We start from the raw sequence: 19,082 nt of genomic DNA, 5'->3' as shown, positions 1-19,082 counted from the left end.
TATACGCAGTCAACAGAGTTTATCAAAAGGAAACATTCCTACCAACATTCAAAAGATTAGGGGGACCTGACTCTGAAGCTACATTTAGTCTACAAGCTTCTTTCGAAAGAAGCTTTTCCAGAAGAGATCTTCCGGAAAAACTTTTTTTGAAAGAGAGCGTCTACACCGCAAAAGCACAACAAAAAAGGTCTCCTTTTTTGAAAGATAGCATTTACACTGATTGGATGCATATAAAGCCACCTGGAACCAGTTCAGACAGGGCATTAGGTCAGCAGTTGCTTCCAAGCACTATTACCTAAGTCTAGCTGAGAGACGCGCTTAAAGGGAACCCCCTGGACAGCTGTCTCTCTGTTTCTGCTGCGTGCTTGCCTACCTCTCAGAGGGGCTGCAAAGCTCTTGCAGTGCATGCTCTGATTGCCCAGCTTTTGGATGCCACAGCATTCTGCTTGACATTGAGCCAAAGTTCCTGTTGGGCATGTGATGACCCCACACGGCCATGCTGCACTTTGTGCAGACAGCCTTCCTGGCCCTGCTTATGGAGGTGAGGTACTCTAGGGCTGCAGTCCCTGCTGGGAGGAGGGAGGGTGAATTCCTGGAAAGGGAAACACTAGGGAAAGGGGAGCGGGAGAAGGGGAATCCCTGTCCCTGGGGGGGTTGTGCCATCCCACCCTCACACAGCCCTGCTGGGGAGCAGCCTCATAGGGGGTGGCTCCTGGGATGTTTGAGGAGGGAGGAGAGGGAGAGGCCATCTCCCAAGGGCTCAGACACGCCCTCTCATTCTCTATTTTGTGTGTTTGTTTGTCTCCTGCAGACTGTGAGGGCCATCAACTCGGTCCTGCTGTGCAGGGTCATCCGCCTGGAAGACCTGGACCCAATTGTCGCAGGATTTGCTGCCCTGGGGTTCCCAAACTGCGGGGAGAGGGGAGGGTGATCGATGGAACCCACATCCCAATCTGTGCACCAACTCATTGAGCAGCCCAACACATAAACTGCAAAGGCTACTTCTCGATGGTGCTGCAGACCCTGCTTGACCACTGTGGACAGTTTACAGACATTTTCGTCAGGTGGTGAGGCAGGGCACACGACACCTGCGTATTTAGAAACTCCAGCCTCTACGGCAGTGGTCCCCAACCTTTAGAGGCTCCTGGGCACCCGGCCACTCACGCACCGGGCGCCCGGGGGGTGGGGCTACTCATGTGCCGGGTGCCCGGGGGCGGGGCCTCGTGTCCTGGGGCACACCAGGGGCGGGGATGCCCTTGCACCTGGCGCCGGCATGTGCCCCAGGGCCGGGGCCAGGGCTGCCCGAGCACCTTGTGCCATGGGCCCAGGGCCGGTGCCGTCGCCTGAGCCGCGCGCCTGGGGCCGGCGCCTCCAGTGCGCCATGTGCCGGGGGCGGGGCCGGCCCAGGTTGTCGGTGGGCTTGCACAAATGCCCCAGCGGGTGCCATGGCACCCGCGGGCACCGCGTTGGGGACCACTGCTCTATGGGAAGCTGGAGGCGGGCACATTCTTCCCCTGGCATGACTTTAGAGTCGGGGATGCACAGATGCCACTGCGCACCAGGGGGAATGTGGCCTGCCCCCTCACGCCGTGACTTATGAAGCTATACACTGGCCACCTGGGCCCCAGCAGAGACCAGTTCAATGCCCACCCCACTCCCCTGGGATTGGGCAGCTACCTCAGCGATCACCCCTCAGTGATGGCTGGTCCAGCTCTGGAGAACACACAGAGGGAGAGGTGGTCAGCCATCTATGCAGACATTGTCCCTGAGGCTGTGCCCTCCTCTGTGAGCAGTGACCAACAGTCCTTGGGCCGGAGGAGGGGGATGTCCTGGGAGCAAGGCCATGTGTGGCCTGCACAGCAGGCCCTGCCTCACAGGAGCCCCGAGGTGCCCAGGTGACCATGCTTCCTTCAGACAAACAGGCAAGGGAAGTGTCCAGCCCTACTGGGATCCCCTGGGTGGGAGAAGAGCCGGGAGCAGCTTGGCCCTCCATAGGGCCCTCACACACAAACACACACACTTGTCAGCGTTGTCCGTTGGAGCGGGTGTCAGCCGATGGTCAGGGCAGTGTGTGTGTGTGTGTCACCCAAGTCTTTAACTGCTAAGACACGAGGTCTCATCGCAGCAGGCAGCCAGAAGGCTGAAGGGATCCCCGGAAGTTTAATGTCTGTGTCTTTACTGCTAGGACCAGGGTCCCTTCGCAGAGGGTAGCCAACAGGCCAACAGATGCCTCTGTTTATAGGAAGAGCTTATTACACCTCAGATTTTAGCTGCTAGAACACAGAGTTCCTTCGCAGCGGGCAGCCTAGGGAAGGCTGAGAAGTGCCCCAGCGGACCTGTCACCTGGGAGTGACACAGATCCAAACGCCCAAGCTCTTCCTATACCTGTCCCTTATGACCGGCTGAAGTTCTTTTAAATTGTGCTTGGTTCTGTTACAGCAACTGAAGGAGTCAGGTTAAAGCTTAAACAGTTACAGGTTTATTAAAGAAGCTTATAAATCATATGGTTACAATGGCTATTGCTCTAGTTCTTAAATGCTAGCAAATATATATAGGTCTTAAAAATGGTTACAGGAAAAAAAGGTAAAGATAGAAAATAGAAATAATGGTACCAAGTGACAGCTTAATCGTTAAAGAGCTCTAACACTATGTATATATATACTTAAACAAAGGACCACATCCAGGTACAATTTTTACCCCCTTCTGTGCCTCTCGACTCCAGCGTGTCAGGCCAGGGTCGGTCCCTCAATTCCTTGGAAAGACGAATACGAGGTGGGCGTCCCCTCTGGAACCTCAGGAGGTCAAACACCAAACCCGACCAGCAGATAGGTGGTAGATTGACGCTCAGAGTCAGTGTGCTGCTAGACTCACCTTTATACCCCTGGGGGCCCATATTCTCTTTCTTAAAATGCCAAATTGTACTGGTCCGTTTTGTGGTGCCAGTTCTTACAAGCAAGTTTCAAGTTAATTTACACTTGTAAGAGAGGAAGATAGCTAAATTAGGACTGCCGGATGTTCTTGCTGGGCGGGAGATTCCTCCTCCCCGCGGACGGCTGTGTGTTCATATCAATATGGGTTAAGTCAAGGGCACTTCTGTGCAGCCTCTTGGTCAGCGATTAGTTTGACCACCTTCTTATCTCTGCTTACAGTTGTCCATGGTCACTGAGCCAGCATATCTAAGCCTCCTGCTCCAAGGTTTTCAAAGATCATGCTGTTTTTCACTGCTCTGTGTGCCCTGCGTGCTTTCAAGCAGACAAAGATGGATGTTAAAATGGGGGTTCATGTCTGGCTACAGCGGGTGGTGCCTCGCGTGGCTAGACATGCTCATGTGCTGTGTGTGGCACTCCTCGGTCTGCATGGAGTTGTGTCTGCGCCCTTTTCCTTAGTCTGCTTCCAGTGGTGGCTGGTGGTGGGAGGGAGTGCCCCCCCCCAGAGGTCAGATATGTGTGTGGCCTGCCCTGAGCCTGAGAGCAGGAGCCCAGGGGTACTCTGGGGCTTCCTCCTGAGGCTGCGTGATGCAGACTGGTATTGCACGTGCTTCCACATGCACCAACTGCAGCATGATGTCCAGTCTGAAAGGCCGGGCAACGATCACACCCCATCCCCTCTGCACCCGCCTTCCCCGCCCTGTGTGTGTGGAAAACTGAGAGCACTCACCTGATGATCTCTCCCCGCTGTCAGACAATGCCTGCCTATGACACGTCTAGGCCCTGGAGTACCAGCTTAAGGGTCAGAGTCATGGTGCTGGCCGTGTCCTCCTTCTCCTGCCCCTGTTGTCCCTCCTCCTCCTCTGCCTCCTCCACAGCACACTCTGGACAGACGACAATGGGCGTCTTGAGCCCTGAGTCCACCACCATGGGTGGGGAAATGGCTTCCCCACCCCACAGGATCTGGTGGCGCTCCTGGTAATAGGGGCAGGAGCGTGGTCCTGCCCCAGAAAGAAAGCTGCTCTCCCTGGCCATGGCGTAGCCCTGGCAGAGCTCTTTGGCCTTACTCCAGAACTGTTCTAAGGTCCGGGGGAGGGGGATCCCCCTCCGCCAGAGCCTCAGCCATGCACCCATAGATGTCTGCGTTTCTGCGCGGGGAGCAGAGATCCTGCAGGGTCTCCTCCTCCCCCCACAGCTCAAGGAGGGACAGGATCTCCACTCTGCATCAGGAGGGCGCATGCCACGTGCTGCCTCTGGCAGGGTCCTGGGATCTCTGATGTTGCTCCCTGTGAGAGCCAGGGGAGTTTTGGGGGGCTTGTGGCTGAGCCATGGTTGGCAATGCCTGTAGCAGGGAGAGCCACGTGGTCAGGTGCTGCTTCCAGGGCCGGCTTCCTGCCACAAGGCTTGTCCAGGGTGCCTGCAGCTTTAAGAGCTGGCAGGAGACAGGAACCATAGAGTTCTGATTAGTTTGGACAGAGTATCCACCAGGGCACCTGTGTTATTTACTGGAGGTCTCTTCTTTTGAAAAAAAAAAAAAAAAAACCCTCTTCCACATCCACACATGCCTTTTTCCAAAAGAGCGTTTTCGGCAAAAAGGCTTCTTCCTCATAGAAAGATGTTTACCGCTGTCAGAAAAAAGCCTCCATTCTTTCGACCTTCTGTAGAAAGAATGCAATAGCAGTGTGGACGTAAGTGTAGTTTTTCCGGAAAAACTCTGCAGTGTAGACATATCCTGAGCTCATATAGACCTGTGTATCCCCTTAGCATCCTCAGTGTTACATGTAATTTATAACACTGTCTGTGAAATCAGAGGCAAGGCCTTAGTCTCCAGACAAAGACGACTTGCGTTTTCTATGGCCTGCATGGTATCCTGGATTATAGCTGACAGTATACAGAAGCATTGCCAAATATTTTAGCACATCTGCTGACTACTGTTTTTAATACTGTAGCTGTACTTTCCTGTTTTAGTTTCCTTCATGATTCAGCTAAAATTGCCAGGAAAAGAAAATAATTAATAATTATCATAAAAAATCACTGTTTAGTTTAAGGATATTTCTCTGTCTGTGCCATCTCTTATTCTGAAAACTTGCGTACTGTATGTGACTCCTTGGTGCCCCTTACTGTAATTACCAGCTATCTAAGTATGGATCTACATGATATTCAAATGATATATTTTCTTTATTCTTTTAGAAGATGCATTTGCATTAGTCATAGGTGGCTACTGCACATTGTTAAAAGTGAAACTCAGCAAAAAATAATTGTATACACCACAGAGGTTTGCCCTTTGTTCTCTTTCCAGACCCCTGCCTCTGGCCTTCATGCTAGCTTCTCAGACTGGGCCTTCTCTGACTTGAGATTTTTAGGCATCAGATTGGTAAAGTGGAAGAGCAAGAACCACTTTGAAAATTACAGTACTCGAGGCGTTACCACCAGGGTGCATAATCCAATTTTTCTGAAATTGACGCAGGGAAGTGTACGTTACACTTCTGGGAACCTCCAAGGCCATTTATACGAGGATTCAACTTGAGAGAGGGCAGGTGGTGTTTGCATTTTACCTTCTCTCAGGCAGGGCTGGCTCTAGGCACCAGCAAAGGAAGTATGTGCTTGGTACGGCACATTACCAGGGGCGGCATTCCTGCTCGAGGAGGAGCAGGTGGGGAGCCCCGCGGAGGCTGCCCCGAGCTGGGAGCCCCACGCCCGGCTGCTCGGAGCCTGCGCCTGGCCCTGGGGCACTGGGAGCTCTGTGTGGGCAGTCCCGAGGCACAGCCCCTACTGGGGCGCTTCCTGGAAGGAGGGTGGGGCAGCCGCGGCTGCTGCTGGTGACGCTGAGCCCAGCAGGGCAGGCCGCAGCCATGGTGGCTGCTCCTGGCAGCCGGCTCCCGGCTCCCTGGAGTGGAGTTCAGGGGCTCGGCGGGCGCTGGGGCTCAGCTGCGGTGGGGCCCCATCCCTCGAGCTCCAGGGACGAGTCCCTCCTCCAGCGGCAGCAGGCTGTGCCGAGTCCTGGAGGAAGTCCACCTCCTCCAGAGCCGGTCTGCCTGGATCCCCCTCCGTGCCTCCTGCCCGTCCCTTCTCCCTCCGTCGGGGAGGGGAAGCTCCTCGGCTGGGAGGACGAGGGAGCACTCTGTGCCGGGGCCAGTGTCTCAGGCACTGGGCGAGCGGTGGCTCCTTCTGGGAGGGTGGGAAGCTCCTCAGGGCTGGGCCGGCTGCTGTGCCCTAGAGCACTCCGAGTGCTACCGTCTCCCCACCCCTCCATCTGCAGCCACCCCAGCCCTACGCTCCGGTGACCTGCCAGCCTGGCAGAGGGGCAGGTGCCACCTCCGCCACTCCCCGGAGGCAGATCCCTGGGGCATGCATGGCCGGCTGAGCCCAAGGGGGCCCCCGGGAGCAGCTGCCAGCGCCCGCAGCCACGAACCTCCCAGCCAGGCTGCGCCTTGGGGCTGCCTGCGCTGAGCTCCCAGCACCCTGGGGCCAGGCACAGGCTCCGAGCAGCCGGGTGCGGCTCCCAGCTCAGGGCGGCCTCCACAGAACCTGAGAACAAGAGTGAGTGTGGAGTGCTGCTTCCTCCTGCCCCCAGTCTCGCTCCACTCATGCCTCTGTGAAAAAAAGAGGGGGGGGGCAAAACATTTTTTGCTTGGGGCATCAAAAAACCTAGACCCGGCCCTACTCTCAGGGTTCCTTTCAGCGAACAGCTTCGTAACTGCTGTTAGTCGGAGCTCTTGGAAAGAGGTGGTGAATCAGTGTCCCTGCCAGGTATTCTGGCCACACACCCGTCATACCTTGAACTATCCACTTTGCGTCCATGATACACACCTAATGCAGCTCCCTAGAGCATGGAAAACTAGCCATTTTGTACAGATGCACACTCCCATGATAGTTGTGGGTGTATTTGGCTAGGGCCTATGCTAGCTTTCTAAAGCTTTACACTTTCTCTCCCTTTGCGTCCTATTCTAATGACCTACACAAACGTATTAAATAAAGGAATGTTCTTTGACAGGAGTCTGGGGTCTCACTTTAATGCCCAGTGAATGGATCTCCACAGCACAACCCCCTCCCTTGTTGGCTGTGGACATGGAGAATAAATTACATACTCACACCTACAGGTGATTCCTCTAGGCACAGGATACGTTGGCAGCATGGTGCAGGGAAGCCTGTGCTGCTACCTGTGTTGTACCTGCTTGGTGAATAAACAGATTTCATTATCCAGAGCTTTCAGTCTGGCGTTTTCACAAGCCCTACACAGGCACAAGTATATTTTAAAAAAATAACCAAGCAGTCAGGCTTGTTACCAATCACACTGTGGAAACACAGTGGAAAAAAAACAAAGGCTTTAAACTCTGAAGAATGTTGACCAGATGGTGTCTGTTTTGTCAGCAATAAATGCTGCAGCAGGCCGACAAAGTTGAGGACAGAAATCTGTACTGAGCATACACAGAGGCCTTCGTTACGTGCCAAAGAGACTTTTGTTTGTCTAGTAGCAGCTTGGCAAGGTGTCTCCTGAAACATGCCTTTCCTTCTTCAGTATTTCTCCATTATACCGCAGTCTTCATGGATACTTACATGCCACACGGGTACAAGAATTTATGTGCTAGCCTAATAGAAATTACATTTCATTAACTGCCTTTGCTACTTATTAAATGACTTGGGGTGAAAGTGAATAATACCTAGGAGAGTGGAAATAATAATCAACTCTACAGTTATGTTAATTTGAGAGCAAAGAATTGATAGTCAGTCTTTAAACTAAAGGCATTTTACTGGGATTAACAGCTCTCCAGACTGTCAGGTAATTTACACACATTTACTATTAGGTGCTTTCTGCTGTTGTCTGTAGAATCGGCTCGACTAGGTTATAGGAAATGAGCTAGATAAATGAGACGCAGACTCATTCGGCAGCAAAAAGCTCCATGTCTACTATGGACTATATTTCCTTATTGCAGATATTGGTAACTTAGTTTTGTATATTTATTTCAGTGGCAAATTGTGATAGATTTTGGTCCATTACTTAGACAATAATAAAGCTAATGTATTTTCCAATCAACAGATCCCATGTTGGCAGTCAACAAAGACTTAAAAGGAAGTCATATTACTTCCTGTCCATAGTAAATCATTAATACAAAATTTTATATCGTTATATTTTTTTTTTAAACAATGAAGATATAAAACTTAGCTCCCATTGGTTTTTTCCCAATATTTTTTGGAGGATATTAAGGTCAAAATACAACAGGCAAATAAATATGACAAGGAACAAACAACCACAAATTTCAGTTTAATCTGGGATACACAGTTCACAAATGTATGCTTTCAATTTATGAATTGAAACTAATAGCAAAGGTGTCAAATTCTGAACCAATTTAAAAATCATTAGCACTTTTGAGATCTCACTTCCATTTGACTCTGACAAGCCACCACTTCCAGACTGATGTATAGGGGTTTTAAATATAGATATATATTAATGCTCTTCACATATAATGTGCATCATGCTCCACACCTATAATATGCAGGATCAAGCCCCAAGCTGAGGACCAGTATGATTAGAAGAATGGAGGCCAAAATCTCAAACTCTTGGCAAAATTAATTGCCTGCTTTGAATAGCATCTAGTCTCATTAACTACAATGAAAAGCATGTACTACTATCAACCCAGTTCTTCTGGCCAGTAAGTTCAAATTCAAGAGTTTTATGAGTTTTAAGAATTGCTATGAAAATCACATAGCCGTTCCCTACTTTTCATGTTACCAACCTTTGTAAAATGCTACCTATTCATAATCAAATACTTGCTATATGCTCTAAGAATAAATACGCTACATTGTATTTTGTCATGACCATAGAATCGGAACATGAAGCCACACTTGTGAATGTATGAATTTTATCACTTCAAAGAAAAAGGTGGTCATTTTGTTAATTACTCATATTTAAAACATGTTTCGCTTAACCTAGAATTAACCTAGTCACTGTCTAATCTCCCACACAAGATATTTCCCTCCCAAAGCATTTTCCATTCTCTACTATGTCTGATAAAAGCATGGAAATGTCTGTGTGTATTTTCATAGAAAAATAAATAACATAAAACCAAATAACTACAGACTACACAAATAAGCCATAGCTAGCCACTTTAGGATTGCAGCAACATTTTGAAAAATAAACTTGTTTTTCGGAAAAGCAGCAAATAATTATTTAACCTTCACTGTTTCAGAAATAACAATAGGCTATCACTCCACTAAACACTTCATACTCAGCAAAGCAGCTACTCCCAGGCCCAAACAATGCTTAGCTTTCAAAATGCATCCTTTTTCTACAGCAATTCAATTACTACCCACTGAACTACGTATAGATACATTCACTGAGCTGGCAGAGAAAAATATCTGTAAAACAGATATCTTCCCCCTGGAAACCTCAGAGGTATGCTGTGTACACATTACTTTTCACACTGGCAATCCCTTGTTCCTCTTTTTTAAATGACACCACGGTGCTCCCCATTCAGTTACACTGTGTCTGGGAGTTAATTTATGCTATTAGCTATATTGAGTTACATGCTAAGGACTTGATTCATAAGAACATAAACATGACCATACTGGATCAGATCAAAGGTCCATCTAGCCCAGTATCCTGTCTTCTGACTGTGGCCAATGCCAGATGCCCCAGAGGGAGTGAACAGAAGAGGTAATCATCAGGTGATCCCTCTCCTGTCACCCATTTCCAGCCTCTGACAAACAGAGGCTAGGAACACCATTCCTACCCATTCTGGCTGATAGCCATTGATGGACCTAAGCTCCATTAATTGATCTAGTTCTTTTTGGAACCCTGTTAAAGTCCTGGTCTTCACAACATCCGGTGGCAAGGAGTTCCACAGGTTGACTGTGCATGGCCTGAAGAAAAACTTCCTTATGTTTGTTTTAAACCTGTTACCTATTAATTTTGTTTGTTGATCCCTAGTTTTTATGTTATGAGAAGAAGTAAATAACTTTTCCTTATTCACTTTCTTCATACCTGTCATGATTTTATAGACTATCATATCCCCCATTGATCTCCTCTTTTCTAAGCTGAAAAGTTCCATTATACCCATGTCAGTCTGGAACAAAACCTGGCGGTGGGCTTTGACTGGGCACCAAGTATTATGGCATTATTTCAGTTATGGTTGCTTAGGGTGTACACAGCAGGGCTTAACTCGAAATAAGCTACACAAATTGAGCTACCTCAATTGCATAGTTTATTTTGAAATTGGGAGTGTCTACAGAGCACTTATTTTGAAATAGAGCATTTTTCCTCAGACTTCCCTTACTCCTTGTACAACAAGAGTTAGAGGAGTCGGAGTAACAAGTCCTCTAGCTTGACAGTATTATTTTGAAATAACTGCCTGCTATGTAGACGCAGACTACATTATTTTGAAATAACAATAGTTATTTTGAAACAATGTTGCTGTGTAGACATACCCTTAGAGTGCTGAAGACAATATGGCTACATCTACACGGCAAGGTTTTTGTGCCAAAACCTTTTTCCACTGTAGGTAAACCTCCTTTTACGAGGCATAACTCCCTTTTGCGCAAGAGTTCTTGCACAAAAAAGCAAGCGTGGATGCTCCAGAAGCAAGAAACCCATTTGGGAAAAAGCACAGGTGCTCTCATGACCATTATGTGAATGGCTATCAGAGCTTTCTTGCATAAGAGCATCCATACAGTATGGATGCTCTCTTGCGCAAAAGCTCATCGCTTTTGTGATGTGCTTTGAGGTATGGACGTGCTCTTGCGCAAAAGGCTTCTTGCACAAGAAGCAAGTAGTATAGACATAGCCTATGTGTATAGTTTTGTCTATTGTATGGTAGATGGCTGGGTGCCATTTTAAAATCTGTTATTTCATACTGGAATGAAACAAAAGCTTTCAAAAGTTTTCTCCAGATGGAATTGTGTTAAATGGATGCTTTCAGCCTCAAAAGTCTATGGGTTTTTTTATTGGCATTGGCCAGGAGTGCACAAAGTCCTGAATCTCCAACACCATCCCAACAGAAATGCCATTAGGTTTCTATGAAACAGCACATTTCAATTAAATTTCATCAATCAGAAATGTTCTGACCAGCTCTAGATTTTGAGCAGTAACCATTTGACTGGCAGCTTACAAAAATCATTGAAAGACAAAGACCCGATCTTCTAAAGGTGGATTGATTTGTGCCTGTCAGTGGCTGAATTTTATCACTGAGGAGCTCAATTAATTTCTCGTCAGAAGAGATACCAACCAGGATTGGATTATGGTAACTCTGGCATCTAGGCACATCATGACATGAGGCACCTCCTTTGGCCCTGCCTGTATACAACTCCTTAGTGTTAAAAGCCAACCCATAAAAAGGCCTACTCCTTGGCTGGTGAGGAGCCTGCCACCACACATCTTTGGGCATGGTGGGTGGAACAGGGTGGCACAATTTTCCCTCTATGAGCAATGGCAGTAACAGCAGCAGGGACACCACCTCTGCCTCAACAGAAAAGCAGCAGCAATGTCTATACAGAGCTCTCCACAGTATTTACCTCAATTCTATGGGCTTGGGTGGGTGGGCTAGTTTCAGCTCTCTTCCTCCTCTGGCTGTATCCAGAGTCCTCTACTGGGTTGGCGTTGGCAGTGCTCCTTGGAGCACTGGGTCTTGATGTTAACATCCCAGAGAAGACAAGTCCAGGGCAGTTCATATCTTTTGGAGCTATTGCCCTTGGCTGTTTGAATACTCCCAAGAGCCAAAGCGGGGGCTCAATCTGTAATGGGTATGCCTTAAAATAGTCTTTTCACCAGCAGTTGCCAGTCTGTAGAAGTTGCTATACTCTAAAGTTCTTGCTCAAAAGTTGCTTAAACTCCTGAGAAATTCAATTACCGAAATCTCATCCAAATCCCTACGGGGGCTTTGCAAACACAAGCCGTTGTTTTTAATTCTTTGCTACCTAGTAGGCATCACTCCACTATCATCGGGAAGCTTTGGAAATAATCTCTGATAGCTGTAACATTTATTCACAGTGAATTTAACTGATGAAAATTCACTAACCATTAATACAATTGTGTCAATCAGCATATGATTCATATCAGGTTGTGAGACTGGCAGGAAAAGACAACATTGATTTGTAATGAATGGGAGCTATTTCAATCATTTAGACAAAATAAAATGCATCCTCTCTCAAAGGCTTTTTCATTACATTTGAAATGGGTAGGGCAACAAAGAACAACATTCCCTGTGATAAATGACAGCTGTTTAAGTCTTAAGCGGAAGTTGTCAGTAAAAGTTGATACACAAGTTAGGATTAATTTGCATGCCAGCAGTGATGAGTTTTATGAGTATTTAAAAACTTATTCTTAAAAATGAATAACCCTAAAAAGGATGATGTTCATATAATCATAAGAAGGGACCTCAAAAGGTCTTCTAGTCCAGTCCTTTGCACTCAAGACAGTACCCATTATTATAGCCACTCTCCGAGTTATGGACCAACACTTGGTCCGTAACTCGAACTGTTGGTAACTTGGATCCCATAGAGTTACACGGCGACCATGCTGTTCGTAAGCGCGGATCACCATTTGTAACTCGGATCCGCATTTACAACCACTTTGGTTGTAAGTGCGGATGGTCCTAAGTGGAGGTGGCCGTAAGTCGGAGAGCGGCTGTATAGGCAGTAGTGCAGATTACTTGTCCGTTAGTTTCTGTGTAGCTAATAGTACAGTATATTTTTAATTGCACCAGAACCCCACTAATCTGCCTTCTGGTAACAGAATGATCTCTACCTTACAGCAAATATTAAATGCACATTCTGTAATAAGCAAGATCCCACATTTGTATAGGTTCTGACCTACAAATGCCAAGCAGACTGGATTCTTCCTAGCTGAAGCACTAGCTCTCTCTCTGACCTGCTCGCACAGCAAATATCACATTGTCCCACCCAGAGCAAGGGCTGCTGGCAGAACGGTCTATCTGCCCCTTTTCTTTAGAGCGCTCTCCTCCATCATGGTCTGAAATACCTCAAACTTGTTGACATTCCAGGCATGCTGCCACTTAAGCAGCATTGGAAAGAGACGGATGCGGATGAGGTCTGGAAATTGGTTGCGGGAGGAGTGTGATGTAGGAATTTGAATTTATATGGGGTTTACTGAAAAGCTAGATATAATGGGGAGTGACATGGGAAGGGGAAGACGACAGTCCTCTGCTGCTCCAATTGCTTGAATAATTTTCTTTCTTGTGCTTTTAAAGGGACATCGAGGGTACATAAAGCTGTGTCTGGACATTCTTTGGTGTGGATATTTGAAATGTAAATAAAGTATCTGTGCATGTAGGTTATGAATTAAAGCAGAGCCCCTTTACTGTAAGTTATATCCGTACTCTAACTCCCTCGGGCAGCATTTATGTGCTACAATTTATATTTCAATATAAACACCTAGGGTGGCTTTTCAAGAATGCTCTGCCTCCATAAGTGGGGCCAAACTGCAAAAGAGTTTCACCTCCAGCAGTTTCCATTGAGAGCAAATGGGATTTGCAGGATAAGGAACGTCTTTAAAAATCTGATCCTTGGTGCCCTTCGATTTACCTCACACATTCCTTAAGTATTTGGTAAATTCGGCACGAGGCCTTCTGCAGTCCCTGGATTTAAATTATCGGTTGTTATGCTAGACTTTTGCTCCTTGTGTCCTCATTTTCTAAGGAAGACTGTCTTTTGATCTAAAAATTGATGTTTTTAAAGCAAAACACTTAAATGCACAAAAAATGTACCCGACTGCATTCATGTAAAAAAAACTGACAGACCATATGTAGGCAAAATAAATATTTTATTGGTTTAATATTCCTGTTTTTGGAAATTAGCCCTTAGGTGCGTCTTCCAAACACATTTATAAATCTTTCAGACAAGCCTTGTTATAGAATATTATTATACTTAACTATTCTTTGATTGACACGTTGACAAAATATAAACATTTTTAATAGCTAGAAATGACAAAGGCACAAAGGAGAATCTTGGCAAACGTTACACATCCATTAAGTGTCTGTTTGACCATACAAAAACCCCACATATGAAACCCATTCTCTTCCATTTTGAACCATCTGAACAAACACATTTTCACTGGCCTACGTTACAATACAACCAGTTGTATGTGGGTGGGGTGGACGGAAGAAGAGGATAATTTACTTTAATCTCCCCCAATACAGCCATAGCCACCCACCCTCTCCAAGTCATAAAAAAACCCATTACTTTTCCCAAAGAGCAGTATTTTTATTGTCTTTTGGTTAATAAAAGTCAGAAAAGAACTCATCTTGATATAACAGAGAAGTCTTCAACACATACACGTACAGTGTTTAAAATAAGGCACATTTTCAAAGAAAGGAGGAGGAATAGGAAGAAAGCAAAATAAAATTAAAGTTATCTTCTGCATACGGAGAAAGCTTTCAGTGTAAGAACTTTAAGTAGTTTTAGGTAACCTCATATCGTTCTACCACTCTGCTAATAGTAACCTCCCCAAGAATTAACAGAAATTTTTACAACAGAAATTTTTTCTTCTTTTGAAGTGGCACTAAGTAACAGCAGTGGAAACAATTATTGGTTGTTTCAAGCTCTCAAAGTGAATCAGTTATTGCACAGTAATTACCTCACAGAGGTCAGTGTTTTTTACATATACATATAAAAAAAGCTAGGTTTAAGATATTTGTTATTTATAAATTGGTTAGATCAAGTTTCATGACACACCTCTCCATAAAGAAATCAGCTACACACAAATTAACAACAGGGACATACAAATAAATATTGGGTATTTCAAATGACCATAGTTTTCTTGATAGTTTATGGATAATAGTAAACTAAGCAAAATGTCTAAATCATTATATGTCAACTTAAGAAGAAGATAAGGAATGCATCATAGAACTAAGCATTGTATGCAGTAGCCTCTCTCAGCAGCTGTAGTGAAGCCAAAGTACATAATTTTACACCGTCACCAGCGTACGTGATCCAAGAGCAGAATTCCACAGCTTTGCTGGTCCATATGCCAATCCTTTGGGGAAAGAAAAGGCAATGAAATATTTATCATTTATGAGACAACTAGATGCATGAAGAAGTGACACAATGGTGTCCCTTTAAACTTGCTATTTTTATTTTGATAGCCTTCATATCTGCACTAGTCAAGATATGCTCTGCACTTAATACACAGATATATAAAGGGTGCATTGTGGACACAGAAATAAGGAGGTTACCTGTTAGGTAAAAATGGCAAGGTTAAGGGCCATTGCTGACAGACGGCTAGAATTTTCAAAGTCATCTAACAGAGTTAGCATACATCATTCATTAATTTTAATTAAACTTCAACTGAGCTGGTATGAAGTGGATTATTCCCATGAAAGCTTATGCCCTAATAAATCTGTTAGTCTCCAAGGTGCCATAGGACTCCTGATTGTTTCTGCAGATACAGACTGACCGGCTACCCCTCTGAGCTAGTATAATTTAGGGTCAGGGGAAAAGACGACTTGGCTTTCTTGTAAGTAATTGTGCAAGTATTCTTAAAAACACATCTATCACAAATATTCTGTATCATGAAAAATTCTTGTGCAGTTTCAGTAAGTTAAATCGAACAATCAATTCACAACAATTACCTGTAGTACCGGTTTCACGGCTGTGTATCTTGCTTTGCATTAGCAGATCTAATTGGGGATGATACAGCTGCTAGCAGTCCACTTACTATTTCCCGTCTGATTTCACCAACAATAGATTCTTTGATCTAAAAAAAGATTAAATGGAGTTTTAAGGTCATCAAGTTATACACAGCTCTGCACTCAAGAAGGTAAAATTACACAGTACAGTAGAACTAACTGCATGCCCTAGGAGCCATAGTAGCAATGAATGCTTTAAAAAACTACAGATAGAAAAGACTGAAAATTAGGGTGCTATAAACTAAGTACCTTTCCAGACTGGAGAACTTGGCTTCAGCTTCCACTATTTATTCCCTTCACTGCATGTCAATATATTCCCTTTGTATTCTCCTCTAACCCCTTCTATACACCTTCTCTCAGGCTGCCAGAGGTGCCATTTCAATCCCCTAGGAATATGTCTACTCTGCACACCAAGCCCAAGCCCTGATTTAGGTTTGAGCTACAGTCTCTTTCCATCCATAAAGCAATCTGATTCAGATCAGCCAGCAATCAGGACCTCTGTATCCGTGGACCCTGCAAGTGAGGTGGATCACTTATAAAGCATTAAATCCCCCTCACTCTTAACAAGCAACCACCACCATGCAGGTATTTCCTGGTGGTGTGAAAAGTGCCAGAGTGACAACACCAGAGATTAAAGTCGTTCAGTTATCTACAGAAGATGAATAGAAGCTTCTTCCCATGGTCGTGTAACCCTGTCCTAGAAGAACATCTTTTAAAAGCAAGAAAGGCTTATTTTTTACCATGCCAGTTAAATCTCTTGGGCTGTGTCTAGACTACATGCCTCTGTCGTCAGAGGCATGTAGATTAGACACATAGGCAAAGGCAAATGAAGCCGCGATTTAAATGATCGCGGCTTCATTTAAATTTACATGGCTGCCGCGCTGAGCTGACAAACAGCTGATCAACTGTTTGTCCGCTCAGTGCGCTAGTCTGGACACTCCCCTGCCAACATCAAAGCCCTTTGTCGGCAGCCCCGTTATTCCTCGTGGGATGAGGTTTACCAGGGCTGCCGATAAAGGGCTTTGATGTCGGCAGGGGAGCGTCCAGACTAGCGCGCTGAGCGGACAAACAGCTGATCAGCTGTTTGTCGGCTCAGCACGGCAGCCCTGTAAATTTAAATGAAGCCGCGATCATTTAAATCGCGGCTTCATTTGCCTTTGCCAAAACAACAAATCTACATGGCTCCGTCAACGGAGCCATGTAGTTTAGACATACCCTTGGTGTCTCTACTGAGACTAGTGCCAATAGTACTGGTGATTTTATATTATATAATGGACAAGCATGTAGTGACAGAATCAGACAGGCTACTGCACAAAATTAACTACATGTGTTATGAGGAGCATAAGAGACAAGACTAGGTTCTATACATCAGGAACAAAAGATGAAGGAAAGGGCACGTTCCTTTCAGCCTTATATTTGTATGGCAACCATATTTCTCTCACCTAGGCTATCGAACTGAGCTGGATTTGAACAGGAGACACACAAGGGAAAGAATCTATATCACATCACTAGTCAATTCCTTGAGCTATCTAATAAACTAATATTCCATTCATTCAAGCAGGGTACTTATAGGGTATTATAAGCTTCGTTTAAGTACAATATCATAAAGATTCTCCCCCCCCCCCCCCCCCGGAACACAGTTAAATAATCATCGGCCTAAAAACAGCTTCTTTCATTTTGTTAAACAACATTCAGGGTAATACAATAAAGGACCCAGTTGCACTTCTTGCAATGCTGTGATCTGAGTCTAGCAGTAAGCACTGTATGGTGATATTTCAATAGAGGCGAGACTGTACTTCTATCAAACAAGACAACCAGTGTTCACTACACTGACATTTAACAGTGCTGAATTCCATTCTGTGGAAGTGCGTTCATTTACTCTGAGAGCGAGTAATTTAGGTTTTGTTTGGGGGTTTCTTTAGTCAGTAAACTGTTATAGGGCAAAGCTCCCATACACTCAAGTACATTCTGAAACACTACATACCTTCTCCTTGCCCAATATGAGATCATGTGGCTATACAGAAGGAGAGGCATTATTTAATAAGTAATGGGGGTTAGTATTTGTGAAGGCATATACCAAGAATGCTTACGATTTCCTTTCCTTCTCCAATAAAAAAGAATTTCAGTGCTAACAATGGAGTTACACAAGCATGACACATTTCAATTTGTGGTAATTTTAATGCGTATGAAATGGAAAGATTCTCAAAAATAGCATGCAGGAGCATTTGCAGACACTGCAAAAATCTTCCCATACCCCTATTCCAAACCACCTAAATCCTGACTTTCAAAACAGTTCCTATTCTGGGACTGAATCTCTCCTGGGTAGGTTGCTAATAAAGTCAAATTGTGTGACAACGTTGTTATATGTTCAAACATCCCCTGTGAAGTGAGTCCAGGTCAACTAAGTCAACATATTTGAATCCCACTCTGCTCAGTTAAAAAACTGTTGTGCTGAATTTACAGAGGCCTCAGAAAACAGACAAATACCATGAATCTCTCTTCAGAGACAATATTTTTTTTTATTTGCTATCACCTAAGATTTAAAGAGGAACTTTCCACACTGGTATAAATTTGAAAAAGAACATTTCCTGAAATATCATACTTTGTCACCATTTTTCTTTGTTTCCTGGGCTACGCTTACATACAGTTTGAATTACAACTTTCTCCTTCCTCTCCTAGCTTCCTCTTCTACAACATCTGGCAATGATATCAGCATCTCACATATGTGTCGGTCGCAGAAAGAACAATAGAGATGTCACAAATGCAACATTAAGGTTCCTTTGGAAGACCACTACAGAAAGATAAAGTGGGCTTCAGGGAGGATCTCCAGTGTAACTCATCAAATGGCCTCAGCAGTACAAGAGACACCTTTAAAAGGATTAAAAGAAATGGATCAGAGAATAAGAGAATTTGGGATGTCTTGTTGTACCTGGTCCTGTCTCCTGAATCAAGTAAGCAGTTTCCAGAACTCCTCTCACCTTTCCTTGAGCTACTCTACTGGATGGATGCCATTAAAAACAAACAAAGGCCTTTACCACAGTCACTTCAGCTACTTTCTATTCTGCGTATAGAGGTAAATGGTGGTAATCTCAAACCCTTTACTCCTGATACAATGACACGTACAGCATGTTGTCATCTTAATGCTATCACAGAAAACATGATGTGATCATTCTAGGTATCTCGCACAAATAGCCAGATTGGGATCCCCTTACTCCACAAATTCTCCAGTTACTTTAATAGGTCTACTTATGGTGTAAAGTACTATTCAGATGAACAAGGATATTGAAACCTTTGTTTGACCATAATACCAAGCTGTTTTCTAATAGCCAAGCCAGATGCATCCTATGGAAACATTAGTATTTTGCTGTTTTAACATTGGTATCCAGTCATTGTACTGCAGTTTTCTGTCTTTATTTTGGCTAGTTAGGCAGGAAACAGATTAAATTCCTTCAATCTCTTTTCATATTCTTCTCATGCTCTGAAGATCTCTAATATTATTTACTATTCTATGCTACCT

The 19,082-nt window shown here is 45.0% G+C and overlaps 1 protein-coding gene across 4 annotated transcripts in view; it reads right to left on the bottom strand.

Annotated features, from left to right (window-relative positions):
- Positions 1 to 13,682: 13,682 nt before the first annotated feature.
- Positions 13,683 to 19,082, bottom strand: part of ITPRID2 (ITPR interacting domain containing 2) — a 53,299-nt gene continuing 47,899 nt past the window's right edge. For all 4 annotated transcript variants that reach the window (XM_075933749.2, XM_089779785.1, XM_075933752.2 and 1 more), the window contains exons 18-19: positions 15,509 to 15,633; positions 13,683 to 14,913 (exon numbers count right to left, since the gene is read on the bottom strand). In XM_075933749.2, coding sequence (XP_075789864.2) covers positions 15,523 to 15,633 — 111 coding nt within the window. In that variant the 3' untranslated portion in view covers positions 13,683 to 14,913; positions 15,509 to 15,522. The remainder of the gene's footprint in view (positions 14,914 to 15,508; positions 15,634 to 19,082) is intronic.

The sequence above is a fragment of the Pelodiscus sinensis genome, chromosome 7 (genome assembly GCF_052426305.1).
Source record: "Pelodiscus sinensis isolate ZL-2025 chromosome 7, ASM5242630v1, whole genome shotgun sequence".
Taxonomy (NCBI): Eukaryota; Metazoa; Chordata; order Testudines; family Trionychidae; genus Pelodiscus; species Pelodiscus sinensis.
Note: the sequence above shows the minus strand (reverse complement) of the source record. Positions and strands in the feature narration are given on the sequence as shown.